We start from the raw sequence: 27,539 nt of genomic DNA on the forward strand, positions 1-27,539 counted from the left end.
CTCTCCTAGAATTGTGGTGTGACTTCTACTCGTAAAGGGCGCTGGGCTGATTGTGACCTGCTCGAGACCGGTGTCACACCCCAGGTTGTTGGGCCCAGATTGATCCCTGGTGGGGAGGGGAGGGCTGGGAGGGGAGGCACCCACCCCATCACATGCACGGAAGAGCTAGCTGGGACGGTGGTGACCCCTGCCAACAGGGTCTGCCCACCTGCATCTGAGGGGACAGCCATGCTGAGGGACAACACCCCCTGGGCTGTGGCTTTTCCCAAGGCAAGCTGAATCCTCTGCCTGGGCATTTGTGAGCATTGCCGTGGGGCCTTCACAGCTGGCATCCCCCCAGTGGGTGTGCAGCAGGCAGTGATGAACACAGGGAGACGGCTCCATGACAGAATAGGGGTTGGGCTGGTCTCAGTGACAGCAGCTGGGAGCCTGGCACCGGAGCTGTTGAGGCTCTTTTGGAGGCTGTTGCATTTTTGACTGAGGTTGCGTGTTTATAAAGGAGTGCCTTCTGTGGCCGTCAGGGCAGGCACGTATGGGGCAGGCTCAGAGCCCACGGGATGATGGGCAGGCCGCCAGGGACCCAGGTCTGGAATGAGACCAGACACGCAGCCCGAGCTCCCCTTCCACTACTCAAGGGCTGGCAGACTGCAATTTGTGGCCATGTGGGGCCCTCTGTCTACGGGCAAGTCATCTGGGGACACAGTGGCCACGTAAGCCCGCAGAGCCGACCCTCCCACCGGCCTCTTACAGAAAGCCTGGAGCTCCCCCAGAGCATAACGCCCCTTGGGTGAGACAGAGGGTCAGATGTGGCAACACCCAGGATCTGCCAGGGACATCAGCTGCTGTCTGCTGCATGTGAACAGGACCGGGGGCGGGGGATTGAGGGGCTTCAGATTTCCTTAGTAAGGCCCTGAGGCTGCCTGGTGTCCCCAGATGTGCCATTCTAACCAACTCAGGATCACAAGCACAGCGGACACACCAGGCAGCCCCCAGGTCTGTACAGTCAGAAGTGACAACTGGGGCGGAAACCCGGCCGCACAGGGAGTCCCAGCGTGGCAGGTGCATGCGGAGGGGGCCACAGAGGCCGCCGACAGGCCTGGCCTCTTTCACAGCCACCCTTACCTGAGCTACAGGGCGAACTTGCAAAGTCCCTGGTTAAACTAATCCCGCATCCTTCTGCAGGCTAAGGAGCACGCTGGGATGAGGACGGGGACGACAGGAGGCAGGATCTAGCAAGATGAGTCAGTCACCTTTCCTCCATCGCTCAGACCTTGCAATCAGGGAAAGAAAGACAAGACCGTCAGGTCTAACAGTTCCCTGTTTTATTGCAATACATCAAATTCTGGTTAATATTAAGTGATACCAACATAAAATATTGGTGAGGAGTCTTGTTACATTTTTGACTATCCCACCTTAAATATTTCTGTGCAAAAGAATCCACACCATTGTCTGGTAGCAGAGAATTGCTTATAAACCTCTCTAAGACATTGAGGGTATAAAACCAAACAAAAGTCAATAAAGAGGAGAGGCCAAAGCATCTTTTTCCCTTCCATACACACATTTGTCAGCATTATATTCTAAACAAAAAAATGATTACACCTAGGCCATGCAAAACTGTACAATAATATTACAATGAGAAAAAACCCTAAAAATTTATAAAATAAATGATATTACACTATCAAATAAAAAGGCAGGTCATTTTGTTTTCATGAAATTTCCAGGTTTGTTGTTCAGCGGCCCTCATAAGTGACGTGGCTCCTGTGTGTGGCGATTGTCCTCCCTGGGAAGGAGGGCGGGGCCGGCCTGCGCCAAGGGGTGGACGGCGCCCGTGCAAGCCAGCCCTCCTCTCCAGCAGGACTCTGCAGAGGATCTCACTTGAGTGATCATTAAAGTCCTAACAAGGAAAGAGGCCTGACGGGTTCAGTGGAATGTCCCGCAGCTCACCTGTACGACTTGGGCCGGGCAGGGAGCCAGGGGCGCAGGGCCCCGTGGACCCGGGCAGCGGCCAGGTCCGACCACTGCCGAGCGTGCCGCCCCGGCCAAAGCCGGGATGGGGAGCTTTCAGGGTCCCGCTCAGCCGGGAGGCCACAGGGCTCGTGACCACCACTACGGGCTGACACGTGGCCCTACTGGGCTGCTTGGGATGTCTGCCTGCGCCCCCTCCGGCTCTTCTAGGCAGATACCGGAGAGTCGGTTTAAATGCAACCTGTCTTCCACAGAAATAGATGTGGCCACTAAGTAACAAAATGACATGACTCTAACCATATGGAAGGCAGAGAGGCCGAGAGCCAGCCAGGAATGACAGGCTGTCGCTGTCAACAGAACAGGGATTTCATATTCGTCCCAGAAGCCTGGGGACAAGAAGCGTGGGGGCCTGCGCATCTCCCGCTCCGAGCCTTCAAACTGTGCTCCCGGAAACGGGCCTGCCTGGCTGAAGGGGGAGCGTGTGCCCGGAACTACAAACGGGAAGTCTACTAATCGTTTGACAAGGAGGAAGGCTTTTGTTTTTGGCAAAAGGAAAGAGATCTGTATATGCTGGATGATTTTTCTATACCCAAAGCACACGAGATTAAATTAGAATTCCAGGATAGACAACAAATTGGCTGGACATAGCACCAAAATACCAATACATACAGACTATTCCAGAAATGCCCCACTGATCTGTCCTTCCTACTGTGAAATATGTTCCTGCTGCCGTATGCATTTTTCAAAGGTCTTGCAAGAGAACAAAGGAGGGCTTCAGGCAGCAGTCCTTCCTCCTGAGCCCTCTGAATGGTCCCTCTGTTTCCCTGGATCCCTTCCTGTCTTCTCAGATCCTTCTTCTCGGAAGCTTCTGAGGGTAACTACTTCATATCTGCGTGTGGGGTAAGCCCTGAAGGATCATTATCTCAGGAAGACCCGCCCCCCTAAACTATCACCTGTGGCAGGCACCTGTTTCCCCCTGTTCCCAACAGGACAGCTGTTGGAACTTGTTCTGCTCAGAACTGACCTACACGGTCTCAGATTGCTGAGGGAAGACGCGGAAGTGCCAGGGTGCAGGTCCCCGGGTCACCACTGCCTCCAGGGTCTCTCTCCTCTGCCCTGTGGTGACTCCCTGAACTGCTGTCCAGACCGCAGGGAGGGTGACACTTTGACCCTAAAAGCATCCTTTACAAAATAAGCACCTACAGGCCACACCAATTCACGTAGTTGTCGAAGCTACAAACTAATGCCGTAGTGCGGAGTCCTGTGACCCCTGGCCCGGGAGGCTGGGGAGGGAAGTGAGAGCCAAGGGAGGGTCGGGAGGGTGGGAGGCAGCCACTGGCTGGGGGCCTCTGTCCTTGCTGGGAAGTGCTGAGTTCCCAGGGCAACTGGGTCCCAGGGCAGGAACCACTCATGGCCTGGTCCTTGACACAGGGATGTCCAGGGGTATTTCACATGACACGTCTTTCCCCGCAGCAAAAGATTTAGAGAGGAGAACCGTGTGGTGGCTCGTGCCCTGTGTGCAGCAAACCGTCAGCAGTCTGGGCGCGGTGGCCTCCACTGGGCCTCTGTTCCCTCACCGAGCATCGGGCATGTCTCAGAGCAGCGGCAGCCTGGACCGGGTCCCAGCTCCGCAGAGGACTATATGCCACGGGGGTCACGGTGCTCGGGAACTGCAGTTTAAAAAGAGGAGGAAATCTCACTGCCGGTTCTAGGAAAAATTTAGATAAAAAGTAAGAGAGCCAGATTCTCTTCACTTCCATGAGATAATTTTATTTCTTTCTCTGCTCATGTGCTTAACTGATGAACTACTCGGGAAGATCCGAAGCCCCTGGGGCTGTGCGTTCGCCTCCTGGGTGGTTCGAACAGCAGCAGCTCCACCAGGCGCTCGGACCGTAGTGCCAGGGCCAGGGCCACGGCTGCACCTGCCACGGCCCCACCTGCCCGGCTCTAGGAGCAGTTCTGTTCTCCCCCAGGGGTGGGAAAGCATATTTGGTTAAGGCTGTTCAAGTTCTTGCATGTCAGGTTTTCTATTATTTGGTAATTAAACTCTCAGGCTTCCCCAAGGAGCCCAGCCAGGGATGGGAGGGCGGGGGGAAGCGGGCTTAGCCCAGAGGAAAGCACTTCCAGGAACCTGGGTAAGGACCCTCGGAGGCTGTGCCATCCCTTGCGTGCTTTCAGTGGAAGGACTCGGGAGGTGACAAGACTGCATTTCTACATTCTTCTGCAGAAGATACCAAAATACAATAAAAACCGAGGAGTGTGGTTTGAATTCTATTGCTAGTGAAAGATGTGGAAGTGTTTTTTGCTGCCACTGAGGCGGCTTCCAGGGTTAAGCTTTGAGCGCAGGCTGCAGCCCAGAGCGGCCAGACGGGCTTTCAGAATGTCTTCCTGAAGCCCCCGGGGGACTGTGGCCCGACCACAGGGAACTGTCTTGTCTCCCTCTCCGGCTACCAATGTCTACGAACGTCTACAAACATCAGCGTGAGGCCTTCCTACCCTTGAAATCACTTAGCTGGAAAACAGACAAGAAACAACACATTTCTTTAAATTAAATGATCTCTCTCTTATATAGGAATCCATCTTTGTTGAATACAAGATGCTTTTTACTATGTACATTCAGTATTTAACCTCTACATTTGTGTACTTAAACTCTGTATTGTAGTAAAATATGCACTGTTGTAGTGGATAAGGATTTACTGGCAACAATCAGGTCGACTGGCTGTGGGTGCAGGGGGCGCAGGGGGGGAAGGGAGGGCAGGCGGCTGGGTGCAGAGCCCGGCGGGCAGTGGGGACGACGGGACGACTCTGCAGTGGGAACAGATCTGCCGGGCCTCCGTCTACTTGAGCTACCTTTGGGGAGGGGACACGATGATGGGAAGCAACTCTAAGTGTAGGAAATGGAATCAATAGTCCTCGAAGCTGCTCAGTGAGTCTGCCTTTAGGGCTGTTGCTGTTAAGTGGAGGGAACATGGTGGGGGCAGAGGGGGCGTGGGGGGAGGGCAACACAGAGTGGGGCAGGGGCTGCAAGAACTATGTCACTGTCCCGAGCCCCCACTCTGCTCCTGCAGCAGGCCCTGGACCTTCTGGGCAGGGGTAGGGGACTGACGTGGAGACAGGGCAGCAGAAGGGGCTGAGAGGGAGGAGCCGGAGCCGGTCAGGGTCACGGGTCCCAGGTCCCACGGTCGGTGCTCTCCAGGGACAGGCTCTTGGTCTTCCGAGGTGACACTGGGCTGGGCGGGCTGCTGAGGTTGGAGCTGTTGGAAGCTGTGGAGTGCCTCGGAGAATCCGAGTCCTGTAGGCCGGAGAAGACAGTAGTGAGAAGCAAAGGACTGGCATGGGCTCAGTGCTGCCCCCCACAGGTGACCTGCAGGCACCTAGAGCAAATAACTGAGTGTGACTGGTCCATGGTCAGTAATGAGTTCCTTTTTTCTGAGCCCAATAAAGGGCATGGAATATGACAAGCGTTCACAGCCCTTCCTGCAGGCCTTTGGAAATGTGGGTCACTTTCACACAAAAGCTATTAGAACATCTCTGCAAAACTGCAGTGTGTAACCTACTGGCCACATCAGGCCTCCCCAAACCTGCCCTCACTGCAGCTGAGGCCATTCTTAAGGTGGTGGCATCACTGCAGTGAGTGTGTGAATCTGTTTAACACAGGACTTCTCCAGACCAGACACAGTTGCTGCCCACACCCCACTCACCTCTCCGTCATAGTCCCTGGCTGGGGCGTCACTTCCCTGGTCCATGCCTCCGGAAGACAAGGAGCCCTCTGATGGGGAGGGCATGGGCTGCCACTTAGCATTATAGCTTCCTCCGGAGAATTCTCTCTTTAATGCACTGCCATTCTGTGCAGATGACCCTATGGGACAGCACTGAGGTCAGACCTCACACAGGTGGACAAGAGAACACCCTGTGCAAGTGTGTTGACCTGGGAGGGGGGGGACGGCGAGCCGGTAACCCATGGGGGGCCAGCCGGTGAGGGGCAGCCTTCTTGAGGCCTGTTAAGTGCTGGAGCACCCAGCACCTTACTGCTAAAGGATTTGCATACAGAGTGAGGAACCCGAGAGCATCTCTATCCTGCATCCATCCCGCAGGCCCAGAAGCCTGGGCTACAAAAGGTGAGCTTGAAAATCACACTCTGGTTCAGTGTCAGAGTGGGGGCACCTAAAGGAGGGACCAGCACCATTTGGAGGGAGGAGGATGGAGACAAAACCCTCGGAAATACTGGGGAATTGTTCCTACTTGTTCAAAGCTCTTGGTATTCCTTATTGTTTTAAAAAAGATTTTATGTATTTATTCATGAGAGACATAGAGAGAGGCAGAGACACAGGCAGAGGGAGAAGCAGACTTCCTGCGGGGAGCCGATGTGGGACTTGATCCCAGCATCCTGGTATCACGCCCTCAGCCAAAGGTGACACTCAACCACTGAGCCACCCAGGTGTCCCATTCCTTCTTCTTTAGTTTTTTTCCTAAAAAACATTTTAATCTTGCTGAGCTTCCATATTAAAACCACTTGGACTGAAAAGACTGCTGACTTGTCCATATAAGATACAGATTATGACTGTTTTCACTTGCTGCTGGTTGAAAAATAAATCCCAATCTAGTGGTTTTACATTAAGAATTCTGTAAGAGCATCAAAGACGACTGTGTCAGGCACCTCATGACGATGAAGACACAAAGTCTTCATCAGCCTGGGAATGTGCTCTAGGCCCCCCGCATGTCCAGAGTCACCCCTATCCCGTGTTGGGGAGCTTACAGATGCCCCAGCCTGGACCTGTCGTTGACCCACAGCAGCAGAACCTCAGGCTTCCTTGTTGGAACCTCTCGGGAGGATTGGGGGGGGGGGGGAGGCTCCTCCTCCTGCACCCTGGAACCTGCCCCCCCAGCACCCCATTTGCTGCAGGGGTCACTCACTAGCCACTCACTGATCTTCATGATCGCCATGAAGGTGCTTGTCGCTCCTTGGAGGTGGCTCTTCTGGGCCCCTGGGTCACCACCTTCCCAAAGGCTAACTCATCCCAATTCCCTGTTGCTTCAGGGCCACGGAAACTATCCAGTACATTGTTTTTATAAAAGTTTGTTATTCTGAAGAGAACATCCGAAGCACCAGAGGCTTCTGTGGCTCTGCTTATTAACCATGTGACTTCAAGTACCTTCTTTACCTGGGTCTCTGTTTCTACCTGTAGATAATGCCTAATTTCTGCTTTATGGGATTTCTATGGGAACAGCTTAGCCCTGGGTACATGGAAAACCCCAGAAGCAGAAGGCACACAGTGGGGCCTGCACCCCAGGGGCAGAAAGTGCACAGTGGGGCCCACACTCTCAAGAGTGCAAGGTGCACTTTCGCGGGGGGCTCTCTCCGGGCTGCACCTTCTTCTTAACCATCTCCTTGCCTTCATTCGAGTGCCATTTACAGAACACAAGAAATTCATGCCACCTCCGTGATGTACACTTTTTTTAAGAACAAACTTTAGGAATGTTCCTTTCAAAGAAAAGTCACACTGGACCACTCCAATCTTAACACATTAAAGCAAGGCTGCTGTGACAGGTCAGCAGAAGGGGCCTGGGGACAGTCTGAGGCCTGTGGTCCCGGCTGAGACTATGTCCTTGGGCACAGCCTCCTCTAAGCAGCACTGGCTGATGGCTCTGGGGCTTGGGCGGCAAGGTCTCTGACTCTGCATGACCTCAGGAGAGGCGAGGCTCCCTTGTGAGTTGGTGGCTGACAGGAGTGGGTCTTCCTCTTCGGGGAGACTGGGACGGAGCCACTTTGCATCGTGAAGCCATCCTGATTCTGGCTCTGAAAGATCTGTGCTTCTGGTTGTGGAGACTGACAACAGGGTTCTCTATTACTTCTTGTGACTCTCGCAGCTGGCTGTCCTTCTGGAACCTTCTGGAAACTTCTCACATGACCTGGACTCTTCTGAAAGCCAGGAGGTGGCACCTGACACAGAAGAAGCCCCTTGGAATTCCTGGGAGGGCCTTCTCACTAAGGATCTCAAGCCGAGCACCCCTGATGGGTTCCTGAGAGGTGGCGGCCCCGGGCCCTTCACAGCCTTCCATTACAGGGCCCATCTTTATCTGCTGTTCAGTAAAACCAAAGCCCTGAAGATGGAAAGTGTTTTCATAAGCTTGATGTGAACTCATGCGGTGGCAAACCTAATCTGAGCTAATTGGAGGCTGACTACAGAGCTTATCTATTTACAGCATGACCAATCATGAATTTGGCTGTATAAATACTGATCTGTTTGTGGGTATTGTCCAGATCTTGCTGGGAATGTAACACATTATACAGCAGATTCCTTTTGTGCGTGCGTGTGTGTGTGTGTATACATATATATATTTGGAGCAGGGATTATACACAACTGTTAATGCTGTAATACTCTCTTTGCATCTCAAATCTTGAAAACTTAGTTATAATGTAAATCCACTATCTATGTAGCCACCATTAATAAAAAGAAAATAAAATGGTTATTACTTTTCCAACTGGCTAGATTTTTCACTGTCAGGGCCCTGCACCCAGGGCAGCGATGCTCTAAGGAGGCAATGACAAAGGGTCAGACGTTGAAGCTGAAAGCCCCATGCATGGGAGCCTCCCCTCTGGAGGCTTACGCCTGCCGGTAGTCTGAGGACTCTACAGTGCACCACAGAGGGGTGGGGTCTCCCCAGAGAAGAGCTTATAAAAATGTTGCCATTTCCATTTACCTGCCTCTCTGTCTACCTGCTCTGGGGGAAGCAACCACCATTGCACAAGGACATTCAGGGACCATAGAGACAGGCCTACATAGTAAGGAACACAGTCCCCAACCACAGCTGCATGAGAGGCTGGCTGGCTTTCGCTCCAGCCACAGCCACGGGGACCCTGACATGAGTCAGCCAGCTCAGCCGCTCCCAGATCCCTGACCCTTAGAAACGGACAGAGATGATCAAGGATCATTGTTTTTCTTTTCTTTTCTTTTCTTTTTTTTTTTTTTGAGAAGGAGAGAGAGAATCCCAAGCAGGTTCCATCCCATCACCCTGACTGACAACATGACCTGAACTGAAACCAAGAGTCAGCCGCTCAACTGACTGAGCCACCCAGGCACCCCCGATCATTGTTTCGATCTAAGTTTCAGGATACCACTTTCTGCACGAGAAGTAACTACTATACTAGCCCCCATCTCTGTATCGCCAGGGCCTGGAAGCAACAGGCAGCACAGAGCAGGGTTGACTCCAATGTCTGCTGCAGACACAACAAACTGGATTCACAGCAGGAGACTGCCTCTCAGATATCTACTGTTCAAGGACGGGAGGCAACAGATACGATTTCTGACCGAGGGACTGAATGTGAGCTCGTGCCCCCAGAGACCAGCTGTGGGCACGGTGAGAGGTCTTGTTAAGGTTATGCTTGACACAATTGGAATGCACTTCTGGTGGCACCTTGCACGTACAACCTCCAACCTCTAGGCCGATGTCAAGCTACTTTTGCAAAAGGGACAGAAAAGCAGCCCTTGGCTACAAACAGTCTTCCCCGAGTCAGAAGCAGTGCCGATTGTCTAACAATCTAGCTCGCTGTTTGTAATCCAGGAACTCCCAAAGATCTCAGCGCACTAGAGACATTTCATTGTCATGACCAAATACTGCCTCTCTGCACGCCTCTTATTCTGAAGCTGGCAGCTGCTAGCATCCCTGAACCTTTCCTGGGACAAACAGTACCTTTTGACACCCCCCACGCCCCGGCCCTTGAAGTTGCTCTGACTATAGGGGGACAAGCCCAGTGTGGAGCAGAGTTTTCTCTCTGTGGCCCCTGAGCGCAGGGCTTTGTGTGAAGTAGAAGACCAGCAGTGCCGAGGTTCGGGGTGGAAGGAGAGAAGCTGCCAATAAAGACGGCAAGCGAGCCACCTGAAAGCAGGTGCTCGATTGCATATGACAGTGCCCCGGTGCCCCAGCAGAAGACTTGCTGTCTCCTGGATGGTCACTGGATGAATGACGAGTGCCATCCTGCTCATGTGTCCACGGTCTCCTTCCTCATGTCCTGCCAGCCATTCCAGACCCTGGCACCCACTGCTCCCACAGGAAACCGAGGGTCACCTGTTACTCTTCCATCTCCTTCACCTCCCACAACTAATGCCCTGCCAAGCCTCACTGTTTTCACCCTTGAGTGTCTCCCTGTTGCCTTCCCTTCTCCTCCACCGCTGTCCCCCAGGCCCTGTCACTCTTGCTGGCCACTCTGAGCCCCACCAGGAGGCACACTTCCACTCTTGCCCTGTATCCAGTCTCCATTTGGCAGTCGGAGAGGTTTTTTAAAAATGTGAATTGGATAAAGGTCGCCCTTCCATGCTTAAATTTTTCAGAGGCTTCCCATTATATTTCTAATAAAAATGCCTCCGCTTGCTCTGCAAGTCTCTGTTTGATCTGACCGTTGCCTATACCACTTGTGCTTTATGTTTGGGGTCACTCCCTGACTACTACACCAGATAGCCACACTGGCCACCTCTGAATCAATCAAAAGTGACTAAAACATGGCATCAACCCTAGGGTAGGCCTGTGACCTTCCTAATGAATCTCAGTGTGAATCACCCCTAATAGCCCCCTGCTTGTTACTCTGTCATGGTGCATCTATCATCACAGATTGAGGTGTTAAGCATCTGTCTCCAGGATGGACCGGGAACTCGAAAAGGACCCCATGATCACTTGCTAAACACAGTGCACCCATGCTTCCTGGCCCCCTACCCAGAAGGCCACCAGAGCATGCATGCATGGACGAGGCCAGAGCAGGGGCACCCAGGGCAGCACTCACTTGCCGAAAGGCCGCTGCTGGCGCTCATGGAGCGGCCGGGCTCAGGGCGGGATTTAGTGATGGATGGAATACTGACTGAGCCGCTGAACACGGTCCGGCTTTCCTGAGGCCGAGGGTTCTGAAAACAAAACACAGAGGAAAACTCTTCAGCCAGAGAGAGTGAGTGATTTTCAGCAGAGATGTCTATTTTTCACTTGCATTTTAGCAAAGAAATGATCTTGACCAGAGTGATACAGAACAAGGAAGAGACTATATAATCCCTCCTGTCCCCAGAAGTACTGAACCCGAATGGAAGCAAACCTCACCCCAGTCAAGGATAAGTGCTCATCCTTGTATGGATTGAGATGGTTATTGGCAAATAAGAATACTCTTTGTTGTGAGAACAGTGAGTAAAAGTTACGTGGTTAGAAGTGACAGCGAAGCTCAGAATTACACGGACATTTGCAGATAATGAGACAAAGCATTTACTACATACTGCGAGATTTTTATTAGGATGACTCCATTAGCTGAAGAGAATGAGCCCACTTGGAGCAAAGTAAATTTAGAGTCTATTTTTCTCCAGCAGATGTTTTACAGTATGATACAGAATGTGCTGTGTGAGCAGCACTGTGGCACATCTGGCACATCCACAACCGGGGTGAAGCAATCTCACCAGGCAACTCTGGTTTGGAAAGTTTTCTATCACATTATGGAATGGTTTTGGGGCTCCAGGTAGAAAAGTGGGCCACTGGGTACCTTGGAAGTCATACACAGTGAGAGAGGAGGCTACTAGTAAGAGCTATCTGAAGTTGGCTGAGAACCCAAACCTGTGAGACCAGAAAGAGGGTTGGCTGACTCCTGAGAGAAGGTTGTGTCAAAACAACCAACGTCGGGCCAAGGTTGGCAATCAGGGAAACACGCACTAATACTGCGTGAAGAACTCCAGATCCTACATTCTGAGCAGCCACGCCAGCTGAGTTAGTGGGATGGTGGGTCGCAGAGCCAACCACTGCCTTTTGGTTCACATATCGAATCTGCAAAGTCCACTTAATTCTTAGTGTGTTATTTGTTCAAAGCAAATGCTTCCCCCCTTTTTTTTCCTCTAAGAAAATAAAACGATCAAAACTGAAACAGCACCAGCATTTTAACATTCAGGGTAGGGAAGCAACCCTCTAAGACACAGTGACAGGCAAACAGTGCAGCAAAGAAAAGATCAAAAGAGATGGGAAGATCAGTTTCAACCTTCTAGTTCTTATTGTTTCTGCTGTAAACCATAAGATACCTGGGGCGGGGGGGCGTCCTTTCCTATAGAACAAACCTAGCCTAGAATAAATGGCCTAAATGAAGTCTGTAAAAATATACCAGCTGTGCAGTAATCAAAGACTACACACAGAAGAAATATTTTGTGAGAAAAAACCCACAATGGAACAGTTTACCATTCATTCAGCTGGAGTTTGACGTCAGTCTAAAGTGACAGGAAACCAGCTTTGCTGGGCTCTTTTGGGCGCAAATACATTTCAGATCAGGGGAAAACTTTGACGACAGTATTTTTACTTGCAGAGGAATGACTTACAGGACATCTCTGTCCTCTTTCATTGGAAAAATTCTTGACCGATTAATTTAGACAATAGTCCTCTGGAATGCACTCCCTGCAATGTTACCAGGCAAACTTAGGCTTGTTTTTATCATCGTTCATCTTATTTTGTTAAATAAGATGTTTAAATGACATTATGGTTTAATGTCAATGACTTTTCAAACATAATTTAGGGTAATTTCATAATACAAACAAAAACACAAAAATAAACTTCATACCCTATGGTTAGTTTTCTATGCAAATAAAAAATTGGTGCTACTGTTTTGCTAGTAAGTCAGGGGCGCTGTGGGACATGGGTATACATGACGGAATCCGAGTGTCTTGTTTGTAAAGTGAACTTGAGAAAACGTTCCTGAGGACTTAGCTAAGCGTGTATTTCTTGAGGGAAGCATGGGTAATCTGCTTCAATGGCCACCAGCTCTCCAGCCACAGCAAGGCCACTGGATTCCAGGATGTCAGGCCAAATTGCAGGGGCTGAGAGGAGAGAGAACACAGTCCTTCCCAATGCAGCCACTCTGTGTTTGTTTTCTCTCTGAATTAGTTGTCATATCTCGGATCCTGGCTGAAATTAAAGGTATAGCAGCACCTCAACTAGTGAGATTATCTTTTTTAAAAAAATTTTCCTGTTACTCATTAATACTATTATAATTTTTACCTGGGAGATTTTTAAGCTTTTCAAAAAGGGGTTTATTGTGGAAAGAAGGCCTGTGGCTAGGCCCTATCACAGACCTCAATGCCACTAAATAAAAAATTTTTCTCTGAGTTGAACTGGTTCTAGGCTAATGAGCTATAAAAAATTAAGATATTCTGGGAGACCTCTTTTGTTTGTTTAAACAAAATAAAGACCCATGCAGGGGCTATTTTTAACGATGGTATCTGTAAAGGGAAAATTGTGATGGGGAAATCATCTATTAAACATAAAAAACTCTCCAATACTGTTTAAAAACTAAAAGTGAAATCCTCCCCCAGTCTTCATGCTTTTCCTCAAAAGAAGAAACGAGCTAGAGCTTGAAGAGTAGGAGGAGGATACAGAGGTTTGGCAAAAGAGAAACAGGCCAAAGGAAAGAGTCAGTCACAAAATGCACCACCCTCAGCAGTGTTACTTATCAAGCCAGGTATAGGAGGTCCGCACACGGTTAGTGGAGTTAACACCTGACTCAGCTGTCCATACCCTCAGAGTCATAAAGCTTGGTGTACCGGGGACAGAGCGCAGAGACGGGGAATATGCAGGGTTTATGGAATCAGGAGAGAGAAATTTTTCAGCAGAATTAACAGTCATGTGATAGATGTGCTCAAAGTTGATCGGAGAGGAGATCAGACCGGAGTGATGATTTGGGGATGGATAAGGGAAGCCTGGCTATCAAAACAACAGAAAGAAGAAAAAAGGTAACAAGGTCATGAAAATGGATTCACTGATTATATATGACATTTCACATGGCATGCATGTAGAAGAAATGATATATCTCACATCAGAACTGATTCCTACATGAAATACTTTCACTTAGAAAGTTAAGTTTTTTAATCCCCCTGCCAGTAACTGAAACAGCCGATGTGCAAAAGATCATTCATTTTATAAAATCATTCTCTTTTATTACTATCATTAAATGAGCAGAAACTGGACTCTGGGAGGTGCAAGGAGACATTCAGAGTTTAGTTCAGTATTTTCTTATGTGACAGAATCAAAATATGGCAAAAACAAACCAATAACAAGGACAGAAAAAGCAAGAAAGTTAACAAGCAGCAAACCTAAAACCAACCTCTCGCTGGAAGTGCTATGAAACTGTTTCTTCAAAAACCTAAAACCATTTCCTGGTATTTACAGGCTCTGACATGTGTTTGCTTTCACTGATCTGATTTTCCCCCAACAGGAGCAGTGAGTGAGTGAGGAAGAGCCTGATTACAGGTGGACCTCTCAGAGCCTGTCTCCACTCAGACATCCAGAGGACATGTTTGTTTTTAACATGAAAAAAAATCTGCCCTTCAATGTCTGGGTGTATTAAAACATAAAAGAACGTAATACTAAAGATACAGAAAAAAGCTTTTCACGTGGAGGACTCTAGTTTTTCAGTCAGAATGACTTCTGAGTAATTTGGGAGCAATCACTCAACACCCAGCCGCCTTCTCTGAGGGGCATTTTCAGGGTTCAGGAGTTGGAGGGGAAGGATTTTTTTGGGGAAGGCTGGCGGAACATGTGCCCTTCTGAGCTGGGATGAGCTAGCTTTGCTTATTAACAAAATCTTGCAAACTATGGAGACTTAAAAAAAAAACTCTTACATGAGATGTTGGTTTAAGTTTAGAGATGTGAATGAGCCAGTGCTTTTGGAAGTGATTTCCAAAAAGAACACACTAGTGATGTCAAAGCAACTTTGACCTGAAGAAGCAGTATTACTTGATAGAGCTCTCAGGGATCCTCAAGCTAGAAATGTGGTCTTCGTTAACCATGTTTGGGACGGAAAAAAGGCACAATGTCACGTGCCAAAAATAAATCTTCTGGAGGTAAAATAGTATTTCTGGATTCAACTGGAGAAAAATCTGCCCTCTCTTGCCAGCAGCCACTAATGAAAATAATAACAACAAGGAATGGAGAAGCTAAAGCAGGATGTCCTTCAAGTCCTGCAAGCTGCTCGTACTGACTGCGTGTGTTCTCAGTAAGACACATGTGAGGAGGGCTCATATCTGACTCAGGAGAGAGAAGGAAGCAAAGAGGACTCCCTCATCTCGATGGTCTCTTGCACATCCGTGATGCAAACAACCCTCTCTCAGTATCATTTTAGTGCAGAGAAAAGCCTCTGAAGACAACCATTAGCTCTCTAAGCTCGCAGGTATTTCCCAGGAAAGAACTGATATGAGTAAAACAAAAAATTGTCTGCGGTACATGCTGCTCTTTGCACGATGATAACATGTAACTTTGGGATCTGAAAGCTCTTTTTACATATGTAAATGATAGATTAATTTAATTTATCTTAATTTTTGGAAACAGTTCTTTAAACAGATAATTCCATTTCAGTGGAAAGAACAGATTAAAATCTGAGAACATAATAAAATATCACACATTTCTCAATAAACATATAGACACACAGGTACATGCATGCATACAATTAATTTTTTTCAGACGTGCATACTATCATGTAACAACCAGTGTCTACCCCAAGACAAGCATGGGGCTGGGTGGACCATATATCAAAAATATTGGTTTGGTCATGAAATGGGTGCCTAGAAACAGCCCCAGCTTGTAAGTCCCCTGCTAGTAAAGGGAAGAAGGCCTGGTGAAAATAAAATTAAGGCAAAGAAATTGGTTTAAAAAATTTATATCAACTTCTTGTCCTGGAAATACAAAAGTGCTTACAGGGTAAGAAAGGGATGGAAGAAACATTAAAAACTGGACTTCATTCTAGGACAGAGAGGCACTTGCATCAATGACAAAGAGAGCCAATGAGGCAGTTGTTGGGTCAGCAAAATTGGTGACACGAAGTGCTAAAAATCAAGAGGCCTAATGGGGACACAAGGCCAACACAGAAGGCCATGTATCCTGGAGTCAGGTGGGGGAGAATCTTTGGGAGATGCTGTTGGAGCTTGCTGTACTCAGTAATTAAAACCAGACCTTATTTTGAATAAAATATACATAAATAAAAGAGAGATTTCCTTTACTTTACATGATGGGAGGGGAAAGGGGAAAGGGAGAAACAGTGGAGTAAGGAGGGATGATGCTTTGAGATACAAGTCCTTATAATGTTGGAAACCTGACATTTCTTTTTATGGTGCTCATGCAGGGTATATGGTGATTACATCTTATTGTATATGAAGGCCTGAAAAAATTTTGGAACATTAGCAATTGGTTTTTCACTTGATGGCAGAAGACTACCAAGCAGAGGAATATTTTATGAAATCCTGAAACTATTTCACCTTAAGGAAAATATTTTAATTTCTGGGACATAATAGAATATATAGAAAAATTCTTTTTTTTTTTTTTAGAAAAATTCTTTATAATTTTGTTGTGGGAATACAGAAGATAAAAAAAAACTGTGTATATTTTTTTTTTTTGGTGCACCAAAATGAAACACAAATGAAAAAAATTTTAATTTAAAAAGGGTAATACCTATTAAAACTTTGTTAACTACTGAAATAATTTTGTATTTGTTGATATATTGCTTTGCAACATATTCATGTTTGAGATTTGTATCCCTCCAAAATCTGAAGTACATATCAGGTGTTGAAAAACCATTTACCAACAAAATTAAAAAAACTTTCATTAAAATTGAACATGAACACTTGAGCAATCAAACAGAAGCTATTCACATTTCCAATGTTTATCAAAATGGAAAAATTCTCTCTCAAATGACAGAGGCTTTGGACTGTATGGAACATTATGTCATGTTTCTTGAGAATAAAGGAAAAGCAGCCTGAGGACTTTCAACACATGCTCAGAATGGGCAAAGAGTGGAGAGAAATCTGAAATCTCACTCCCAGGCAATAGATGAAAAACCAGTGTAAGTTTTAAATATGATAGGTATGTCTAACAGTTCAATACTTAATATGGTTGGTCTTAGATTTTTTTTACTTAGTTTTAATTACTATGTGTAATCTTTCTGCATGCTTTATTTCTATTTATCTGGCACAGCTAATTAAAATCTCCATTCTGGGAGGATAAATGGCTATTGTTAATGATTTGAACTCCCTATGGGAGGGATGACACCAGGTCATTGGGATGCCTTGGTGGGGACAAGAAGAGCACTGTATATGTTCATAAACAGGGTCAACTGGTTGATCGGGATACTTACAAAGAGGAACTCAGACTCAATGGCTGTTTTTTTTTTTGTTTTTCCCGTGGAACAAATGCAGAACTATCTTCAAAAGCTTAATGGTTATTTCAGAAAATGTGACTGCACACTAAACTTATTACCTAGCATTTTTTCCTGTCAGTGATGGACACCTGCATTTCCTGTCACGGCAGAGCTGGTAACGTGCGCAATGAGACAGACTCCCTTAGAAAGAGCTCTGGGTCCAGACTCACAGATCTAATGCTACCACCAGTGATCAGAGGCTCCTATTAAAGTTTCAATAATTTGCTGAGGTATCATAATACTGAAATGTTAAGTATAAACAGAGCCTGGAAAATTAGCTAATTCCACTAATATTCTTTCTTAACATAATGGGTCCAAGAATCTAATCTTCAAGTGAAAAACAAGTTTTCCTATGTTGTACTTCCGTGTGTAGGATGGACCAGGCGGCTTGTCTGTAACTGAGCAGAGGAGGAAAATTTGACTGCCCCGCCAGGCAACAGGTGTGACCATTACTGACCAACCTAACATGGCTCCCGGGGGGGGGGGGGGGTAAAGGGGGAGGGTGCAGATATCTGTGTGGAATTGCTAAAACATAGTGAAATGTTAAGAGATTTGATGAGCAAGTTCTGAATCTCAGTTCAGATCCTCTCGAAGTCCAGCAGTAAGTCTGGATATAGGACAGGTTTATGGGGTGTGTAACTAAGCAAGAACTGGATCTGTCTGGTTTCTCAGAGATGCCCAAATGCCGAGTTTTTCTCATCAGGTATATATCATCATGCACCTTACACATACTGTGATGTATGGACACAAATGTCTCATCATCATACTAACATACCCTTTTTGGTCTGCATATGGATTTCAGCATACACGTATGCTTTCTCCCCCTCTGTCCCACTTGTAACCACGTTCCCATTCCCCTTTCATTTCTCTTACCATGGGCAGGTCTTTTAGGATCTGTATTCCATCCCCTGGGCCCATGTGTGCTATGTGGTTAAAATTAGTTGGGTTAGAAATTAATTTATTTCTCATTTCTGGATCTCGTAGCATCTCTCTGTAAGATAAAACACCTGTTTAGATACTTTTTCTGTGATCTATCTGGAACACTTTAGAAAAATATTAAGCATCCTTTATTTGTTCACAAAAATAAAACCATGAAGTCATGTTCAATAAGGACAGAATAATAAAATACACTCAATTAAAACTTTACTTAGAAACTTTTGTTTTAAATAAAAGATCTTGTGCATTTTGATGGGAGAGGGTTCACTTAGTACTGACACAGCAAAGCTCTGTTTTACAGATAGTTCTGACCATCTTATGTGTGTCTTTTAAAATAATTGATAACACTTTAGAGATGTTTTTATATGTGATTGGGAATACTATAAGCCTTTAGGCTGTTTGCTCATGAAGAGAATAATCTGAAGTTCCACAGACTATACAGATATACTACATGCAGATATGTTCTGTCTATATTATTACACAAAGGCCCATATTTAGAAAATTGTAAGTATTTCATATACACAGAGAAATGAATTAAAATACGGTACTTTAATCCAATGCATACTCACATTGTGGAGAGTATTAATTAAAATTACATTGAGAAGTACATTCATTACTGCAGTTTTGACACCAGAGATGCATGACAGATTTTCAGAGAGCAAGTCTGCCTTCCGCGTCAAATACCAGTATCGTCACCACGTAGGCCCGAGGTTGCACCGGCACTCATAAATGGGGAGCACAAGCCGCGCACCCACCTCCTCTGCTGCATCCTCTCCTCTTCTGGGACCCTGAAGGAGAAGCGTCGCTTGTTGTTGATGTTTCTAACCATCTGCTTCCGACTATTGTCCGATGTTTCAGGAACCACCAGTTCATCCCCTTCTGTTAAAAAAATATGAAGAAGAGTGATGTTCTTTAAAGCCCTAAAATGCTTTTCATCCATTAATCTCCAAGATATTACCAACAATTCAGTCACAGGACCTATATAACTCTCATTTTTAAAAGCTGTGTGTTGATACAGTAAATAATTTAAACCAGGACATATGTAAACAGGGATATACGAAAATTAAACATAGCTTACAAAGTATAGTTTCACTTTTATTTGATTATTAACATAAAATGGTACAATTTTAGTGGAAAAAAAGAAAAACACAGTTGCCTGGGTGTCCTGTCACTTTGCAGCTCCCCTGCCCCATCTCTCTACATTGTCTTCTCCTGCCTTCCAGCACTGATTCCAAGGCTTAAGGGGTTAAAAAGCGCCCCCCCCCGTGAAGCTGCACAGCAATCAGGCAGAAATGGTAAATTATTCATGTAAATGATAACTAAAATTATTTTGACATAATAAAACATTTCCTTTGCAGGATCCAGTCTGCCAGATGTGGAGAAAGAACAAAATCTCATGCTCCCACCAGCTTCCTTCACTAAAGGTAAGACTGTTGCTATTTCTACTCTTCTAATCTTGGGGAGGTGATGATACTTAATTGTATTGCATCCAGTTTCAATTTTAATACCTAGTAGTAAAACCGTCAGCCAAGGGCTTCCCAGACAAGCTGAAATTTCTGAACATGCTCTAGGAATCAAATAGACAGCTGTAGTCACATAACACAATGGATGCCATTCTCTAAATAAGGAATGGGAGAAAAGGATTCGCACCAGCCACAAAGCTGAAGTGAGAAAAAGCAGGAGGGCAGGAGCCTACAAGCAAGCCAGGGCAGGTGATCAGTGGAAAGCAATGTTCTTCTCGTAAGGAAATAATGTAGCTTCATCAGCTTGCTTTCTTAACTATGTGGGAAACACAGTTTTGGAATTTGAGAATGGTGAGTGCATAGCAGGTCTGGGTGGATATGGTGATAGCCAGGAGGCACAGCAGCACTCTGAGTCCCTGAGAGACGAGGGACAGAGTGAGACAGAGAAAAAGAAAGGGCCTCTGGGGAGTGGGGCCCCTTCCTTCTCCCGAGGACAGGACACCTTTGCTGAAATTCGGTCAGGTCTTCTGTTGTTAAGCTCTGCCTCCACTGCCAGCTCAGGGCAGAAAGCTGAGAGCATGGGAAACACATGTGGAAAAAGGCTTCATCCTGCGAACTCGACCGGGACATGGACATAGTCTATGATCATCATAGCCATACACCATGAGAACAGGGTGGAGCCAATCCTACACAAATACCTGGACTTTCTCTAATAAAAAGATGCAAAAGCAAGTGCAGGCCCTTAGGGATGAGAAGTGTAAAGCTCAAGTGTCATTAGCTTCACAGTGAATCCATCACTGAGTGGGAATCACTTCTAAATCCTGAATCTCCCTTCTCAAATCTTGGTGGAATATCCCCTATTATGTAGGACCTCTCCTATAGCCACCAGCCTGTAAACCCAGTAACCTCCAGAGCTCTAAGAGCAGACACTGGCTACAAACTGCAAGGCAAGCAGTGACTGTGAACACGGTCCTTGTCCTCTCTAGAGCTCCCATCCCAGGGGCTCCTGTTGCTGCTGCTCCTGAACCTGCCTCTCTGTGGTCCTTGCCTGTGCCAACACAAGCACTTCAGAAGCTTGAAGCCCTAGGCACTGGTAGAAGGTATTCCTAAAGTTCCCGATCAGAACTCTTGATGAGTTTTCACAATTTTAGTGCCACACCTTGGGCTAGGTTTTATAGTATCAAGAGTACAGAAGATACATTCAACTATACTTTCTTGACTTGACTCAGTACTCCACAGAAAATAACAGGTAGGTCAGAAACAAGTATTTTGTATATACAGTTATGCAAGATTAAACAGACTGCCTTTTTGTGCAGACATTTATCCTAATACATTGAGGTGAGTATGATAGTAGCCAAGATCATAGACTTTGGAATAAGACAAACCCAAGTTTAAATCTGGTCTCTGTCACTTACTGATTATCTTAGGCAGTCAGCTTAGAGAGAACATTCCCATGGAAGCTATCCCATTAATGAATGTTTTCTTACCTGCCATCTTATTTTTGAAATATATTAATCTAATTGTCTCCAGCCCTAAAAGGTTTAATGATCCTTCACTGTTTAAGGGTCGAACCTAAAATAATAAAAAATAAAATAAAATTAGTATTTCAAAAACCTTCAAATGAAATAATAAAATTTCTGGCCTATTTAGAAAGCACACACTAGTGAGCCTTTCCATTAATCCTTCGTCTTCAAAATATGGCTCCCCTGAAAACCAAGAAGAGATTAACATTAATTCTGATGGGAAATGGGTATAAAGTTATCTAATTTGAACAAAAAAGTTATAATAAGAACATTTTAAAGGAAGAATATTCTGGGGGAAATAAAGCAGAAATATATTTAAATCTTAATTGACTTTTTAAGGCCATTAGTGACTAAATAATTATGCTATGAAGATATCAACGCAGCCACTTTATGAATGTGGTTAGAACTGTAAGTCCACATATGACAGAGATGAGACTGTGTATCCCTGGAGAGAGGAAGGCTGTCAGTAAATGCTGACAGAGCAACTGCTCACATACATGGAGTAGATGAATGGAGTCCCTACCTCACACCATGAATCAAACACAACTCCCTGGAGATTAAGGACATAAATGTAACAGGTACAACTTTTAAACTTTTGGAATAAAGGTCCTATCTTTTTTTTTTTTTTTTTAACTTTTATTTATTTATGATAGTCACACACAGAAAGAGAGAGAGAGGCAGAGACACAGGCAGAGGGAGAAGCAGGCTCCATGCATCGGAAGCCCGATGTGGGATTTGATCCTGGATCCCCAGGATCGCGCCCTGGGCCAAAGGCAGGCGCTAAACCGCTGCGCCACCCAGGGATCCCAGGTCCTATCTTTATGACCCTGAATTAGGAAGGAGTTTCCTAACAGAAAAAAGATAAGCTTAAAGGATAAGAATGATACATATAATGACATTAGAATCTGTAACAATAACCCTTGAAAATAATAATACACTATGTTAACTAACTTAAATTTAAATAAATTCTAAAAAATTATAACAATTATAATTATAGAATTATAATTCTATAAAAATTATATAAAAATAATTATATAATTATTTTTTCAGTAAAAAAATAAGTTATTGTTATTTTATAAAAACAAATGTTTAGTAAAATACACAATCAAAATGGGTAGGTCATAAATGGAGATTTACCCCACCCCTTACTAACTCAGTATTTACAATATATAAAGAATTTCAACAAATTAATAAGAAGCCAGTCAAATAGAAAAAGGAGCAAAAAGCATGACTAGGTTTTCACAGAAGAAATAAGAATGAATAAACATAAACAAAAATGAGATGAATAAACATACAAAGATTAGGGACAAGCAAATTCATGCCTCAATGGGACAGCATTTTATGACCATATAATGGTTGTAAAACTATGAACTCTGAGAATGGCAAGATCAGAGAAGATGTGGGTCAGCAGGAACTCCTCTGTACTGCTGGGGGAAGTATGAACTAGTACAATTACTCTGGAAAATAGTGACACTATTTTGTAAAGTTGAACCCCTGCATTCCCTGTGCCCCATCAATTCTGCTCCTAGACATGTGATTTAAAGAAACTCCTGCACATGTAACCAAAGACACAGGCATCAGTATTCTCTGTAGCAAAACCTGGAAAATAATTCAAAGTCTGCTAATTAGAGAACAGAGAAATGAACTGTGATCTAGTCTCTCAATAGAATATTTTTATAGTAGTGAAAAGCAATGGGCTATCCACAGCACAGAGAACAACACAGATGAACCTTGGAGTATGCAGGAAGACAGCAAGGCAGATGACACATAACATTTCCATAAAGCTCAAAAACAAGCAAACCGAACAGTACAAAACAAAACAACTGTTTAGGAATATTTAAATATGCCCCATATCCATTCTGTATTTTAAGCAAAGCAATGATACCTACATATTCAGGACAGTGATTTTCTCGGGGAGGGACAGGGGTATGGGATATGGGAAAATGATGGAGGTAGAGAGAGTGACTGGTAATGTTCTGGCCTTAAAGTTTAGCAGGTGGGTTCATGAGCAAGCAGTTAATTATTGTGCTTCACAAAGGTCATATTCTTTCATACACGTCATAAAATTCACATGATAAAAATAAACTGGAAAACGAAATGTAATCAGCCCACATACAAATCAGAGGGCCATATTTTAGGTGCTTTACATAAAGTGGGAGTATTTGTAAAAGTTTTCATTGCTGATGTGCTTTAAAACCAGGCAGATTTTGAAATATGACGTGTCTCTTTCTTGTACCTATTCTTCTAAACCCTGCTCCCTGATTGATGATACAAGCTATATATCTGTATGAAATGATAGTCTTCACTTATGCAAGACAATTGTTCTATACCTGTAAAAATTCTTTCTGTTATCATAGGGAGATATTAAAGGGAAAATCATATTTTATTAGGAATATATAAAGCCTTTATTTTTAAATCATGAGAGGCTTAAACAGTTTTGGTTCTAAGTTTAATCACACCTCTCTAGCATGTGAGAGCTGCCTCAGGATTAAAGCCTGCATACCATTATGTAAAAAGCAGTTACAAGAAAAAATGACAGCATTCTCCTTCAGAGCTCCAGAAGTAGAAGATGGCACTGGCATTTTACGCTGAGGTTATATCCTGGTGGCTCACTGTAACAATACTCCTATCAATACAGTAAAACTAAATGTGACAAAAATAGTATGGTATTGAGCTACCTACAAAAGTAACTAGCTTGACTTCTGTTTCTAGTTTTTCTCCTCTTAGCAAAATCCCAAATTACCGATTGTCAGAAAATGCTTGATTAGGGAAATAGCTAACTAGTCACATTAGTGTTTCACTACACTCATTAGTGTGCTGAGCCCATATTTTAATGTGAAGTTACCTTTTTGAGTGGGAGAGTCTGAATCCATTCCATGGAGTTCACATCGAAGATATCAACTGCATTCTCACTATACACTGAGAGATATGGTGCGTTGTAACCTGAGAGAAGGGAAGGAGGAACAGTTACTTTTCCAGTACTGTTACAGTTAATTACTTCTAACCCATAAACCCAAAACATTTTGAAAGATCTATGCCAAATTACTGTAGAGTGGAATCACACCCAAACCCTACTGTGTTCATGTAATAGCCATGTCAAAATATTTTTGAGGCAGGCAGAACATAAGTCATCGATGAGCAGGTGACATGCCATGAGTCAGCTCAGATGGTGGCTTTAACACATAGTGATTCTGCTAACACAGATGGGAGAATATTCCCTTCGCCAATACTAGTTCTATAAAGGGATGTCAGTACATATTAAAGTATTTGATTCCTAAACCAGTTAAACTGTTGATAGTGAAACAACTTACAAAGCAGTCTTGGGTGACACCTGCAGTCGCATCTACGAATGTATGATCATGCACCTGGCACAGGAACATGAAAGGGGGTGAATGCTCAAAACTGCTTACTGAAGGAATGAACAGCAGGAGGTGGTGACACAGCAAGCAGAGATTAGATAACTGACCTCAATGGAGGTCATGAAGGACATCACTGGCCGAGCCATTTGTCAGCCAGATATTCTGACTCCACATCAAAAAATAATACTTTGAATTATTATTTGACCAGGTTACAAAACACCTTTATTCTACATAGGACACCACAGATTAAAATACATATTTTAGAAGAAACAAAACTTTAAAAATATTTAGGTCTGGGTGGGTAGGATTTACAAGGATTTTTCTTTTTTTTAATCCAGATTTTCTAACTTATCTGTAATTAGCATGTACAGCCCTCCTAACATTTCTTTCACCGAACCTTACCCTTGACTGTATCATGTCCATCATCCCACCTACCTGGTTTGAGCGGTAGCGATCTCACGCCTCCTACTCCAAATCCTTCCCCCTGAGTTCTGAATTCCAATCTCTCTGGCCTCCGTGGAGATTTTACTCTATTTCCTGTGTTTACCACATAGTCAACCTTTCCCTAGTTCCCTAGTTTAGTATTCAAGCATGCTCAAGTATCTTCCACTAAAAACAGAGCATTTAGGGTCAGATCCTCCTCCTGCAGGCCTCCCCAGAACTCTGTACTTTTGCTACAAAGCACTTCTAACCCACTGCAACTTCTAGTTTGTCAGGAACCTTTCCTACTTTATACTATGCTCCAGCAGGGTGAAAACTGCCTGCTGTGCTGCTGGCTATATCTTGTCCAGTGGGATGGCATGGAAGGAGTATCCAGTAATTTATTAATGTCTTAATATTTCTTTAAAGAGTGCAACAGGCAATCTCAAATATCTACTTAGATAAAACTATAAAACAGAGAAACACTTCTTACAGATGCTGTGTTATACCTTTACATAATTGATTAAATAATTCAATTAGTAACTACTTCTCCAGAGTAAGGCTCATGAGCTATTAACGCTCACAAGCCCTATATTTTGGGGGGAACCATGAAGATAACTGTTTAGTGCTACTTCAAAATACAACATGAGTTAAAAATCTACCTAAGTAAACTATTCTATAGAAAGAATAGCTTCAACTACAAACGAGGTAATGTTGACCTGCTGGCCTAGGTCTAACTACGGATAGTTACTTTAATGTTGACCTGCTGGCCTAACTATGGAAGTTTACTTTACATAATTAAACAACGTAACTGATACTTAGGCAAAACCTTAAAGATGACCTAAAAAAAACAAGCTGTTATTAATAGTGAATGTATTTAGGAGATGAGGTCAAAGGAAAAGGAAAGAGACAAAAAGGTAAAACAGCTGAAAGTAGAAGGCTCTTACAACAAGAGGAGGGATTTGACGGCCACATCAACTCCTGTTGTCTCGATCTCCGGCCCTGGCAGTCAGTGTATATCCCAATGCTGTTAAAACACAGCAGATACTCTTTACTGGAGATCTCAACTGCGCAGATGGCATCCATTGGCTGGTGGGCAATAAATGACAGTGTGTGGTCATTTGAATGGAGCATACTGTATGGGCTTCCCTCTCCGTTCAACGGGTATCTTAGGAATCCCGACTGGAATCCCACGCAGAGCTGTTCACTGAAGATCGCCATCCATTGCACGTTATATGGGACTTGAATTTCCTTAAATTTCCTGTGACGGGTCTTGCTCTGAAATAGTTCATAACAGAGGACCTGCCTTTTCATAGCCACACACAGGCATGTGAGAGCTCCATGGCACACTTTGCCCGAAGTTATGGTCTGACACCCTTTAGTTTCTGCCAGCTTATAAAAATCAGTCTCTCGTCCGTCCAAAGCTGATATAGGAAAAAGTCGTACATGACGATTTCGTCCTGAGATCACAGCAACAAGCTGATCATTTGGAATGAGTTCAATCTGATGTATCTTCTTATTATCACCAACTCTAATAATTTCTATGCAAAGAAATGATAATAAATCAAATGCAGAATGTTTTATTAATTGTATCCTAATTATACTCAACTCAAAATGATATGTCAACTTCTAATCAAAACACAGATACACACAGAAGAATATGGGATCTGAATCATGGAGAAAGAGGAAGATAACTGTGCCCATTATAAGGTAACTGCACACACTTATAGTGAAGTGTTAAATTCAGCACCACAATTTCCGGCAACCAAAGCAAAGTGTCCCTGTGTGATAAAGCATGCCACATCTGTAGGAAAAACCTTCTTACTGGCACTAAATTCTCAGGAACTTCAGCATGGTACTCCTATTTTAAAAACTGAGTAAGGGGGATCCCTGGGTGGCACAGCGGTTTGGCGCCTGCCTTTGGCTCAGGGCGCGATCCTGGAGACCCAGGATCGAGTCCCACGTCGGGCTCCCGGTGCATGGAGCCTGCTTCTCCCTCGGCCTGTGCCTCTGCCTCTCTCTCTCTCTCTCTCTGTGACTATCATAAATGAATTTAAAAAAAAAAAAAAATTAAAAAAAAAAAAACTGAGTAAGGCATATTTTACTGAAGCTATTTCATTCATTCTTTCTCTTTTTAGAGACAGAGAGAGACAGAGATTGCATGAGCACAAGCAGCAGGAAGGGGTATAAGGAGAGACTCCCAAGCAGGCTCCATGCTGTGTGGAGCTTGTTGCAGGGCTCGATTCCAGGACCCTAAGTTCACAACGTGAACGGAAATCAAGAGTCTGATGCCTAACTGACTGAGCCCCCCAGGTGCCCCAGAAGGTATCTCTACGAGTAACAAATGGATACAGTTTAAATGCACTGTTCTCCCACCATCTCACTTGATCTGAAAATTGGTTCCTTTTTATTTCACTTAGTATTTAATTTCTCCCTGGGAAAAAATCTGTTATATTAAGTGTGGGGGGGAAAAACACCCCCAACAACGAACACATTTTAATGACTGTCATGTCTTCTAGTGCTAACAGAGCAATGAACAAATCAAGCTATTATCTTTCACATCCATTTTTAGGAATGCAACCTGAGTTTGTGCAACAGGGCTGTTAAACAAGTGACAAAAGAAACACAACACAGGGCAGCCCAAGTGGCTCAGCCGTTTAGCGCTGCTTTCAGCCCAGGGCGT

General features: G+C 44.7%; 1 protein-coding gene across 22 annotated transcripts in view; it reads right to left on the minus strand.

The window, feature by feature from the left end:
• Positions 1-1,300: 1,300 nt before the first annotated feature.
• Positions 1,301-27,539, minus strand: part of CDC42BPA (CDC42 binding protein kinase alpha) — a 309,696-nt gene continuing 283,457 nt past the window's right edge. For 15 of the 22 annotated variants that reach the window (XM_077901337.1, XM_077901329.1, XM_077901328.1 and 12 more), the window contains 9 exons: positions 25,804-26,397; positions 23,923-24,020; positions 21,042-21,126; positions 18,847-18,970; positions 18,029-18,146; positions 13,486-13,671; positions 10,742-10,859; positions 5,667-5,824; positions 1,301-5,257 (listed from right to left, as the gene is read on the minus strand). In XM_077901337.1, the coding sequence (XP_077757463.1) occupies positions 5,126-5,257; positions 5,667-5,824; positions 10,742-10,859; positions 13,486-13,671; positions 18,029-18,146; positions 18,847-18,970; positions 21,042-21,126; positions 23,923-24,020; positions 25,804-26,397 (1,613 nt within the window). In that variant the 3' untranslated portion in view covers positions 1,301-5,125. Of the gene's footprint in view, positions 5,258-5,666; positions 5,825-10,741; positions 10,860-13,485; positions 13,672-18,028; positions 18,147-18,846; positions 18,971-21,041; positions 21,127-23,922; positions 24,021-25,803; positions 26,398-27,539 lie in introns of those variants that run through there. The other 7 variants (XM_077901338.1, XM_077901347.1, XM_077901346.1 and 4 more) reach the window with 2 other exon arrangements.

Source organism: Canis aureus, chromosome 6 (genome assembly GCF_053574225.1).
Source record: "Canis aureus isolate CA01 chromosome 6, VMU_Caureus_v.1.0, whole genome shotgun sequence".
NCBI classification, from domain to species: Eukaryota; Metazoa; Chordata; class Mammalia; order Carnivora; family Canidae; genus Canis; species Canis aureus.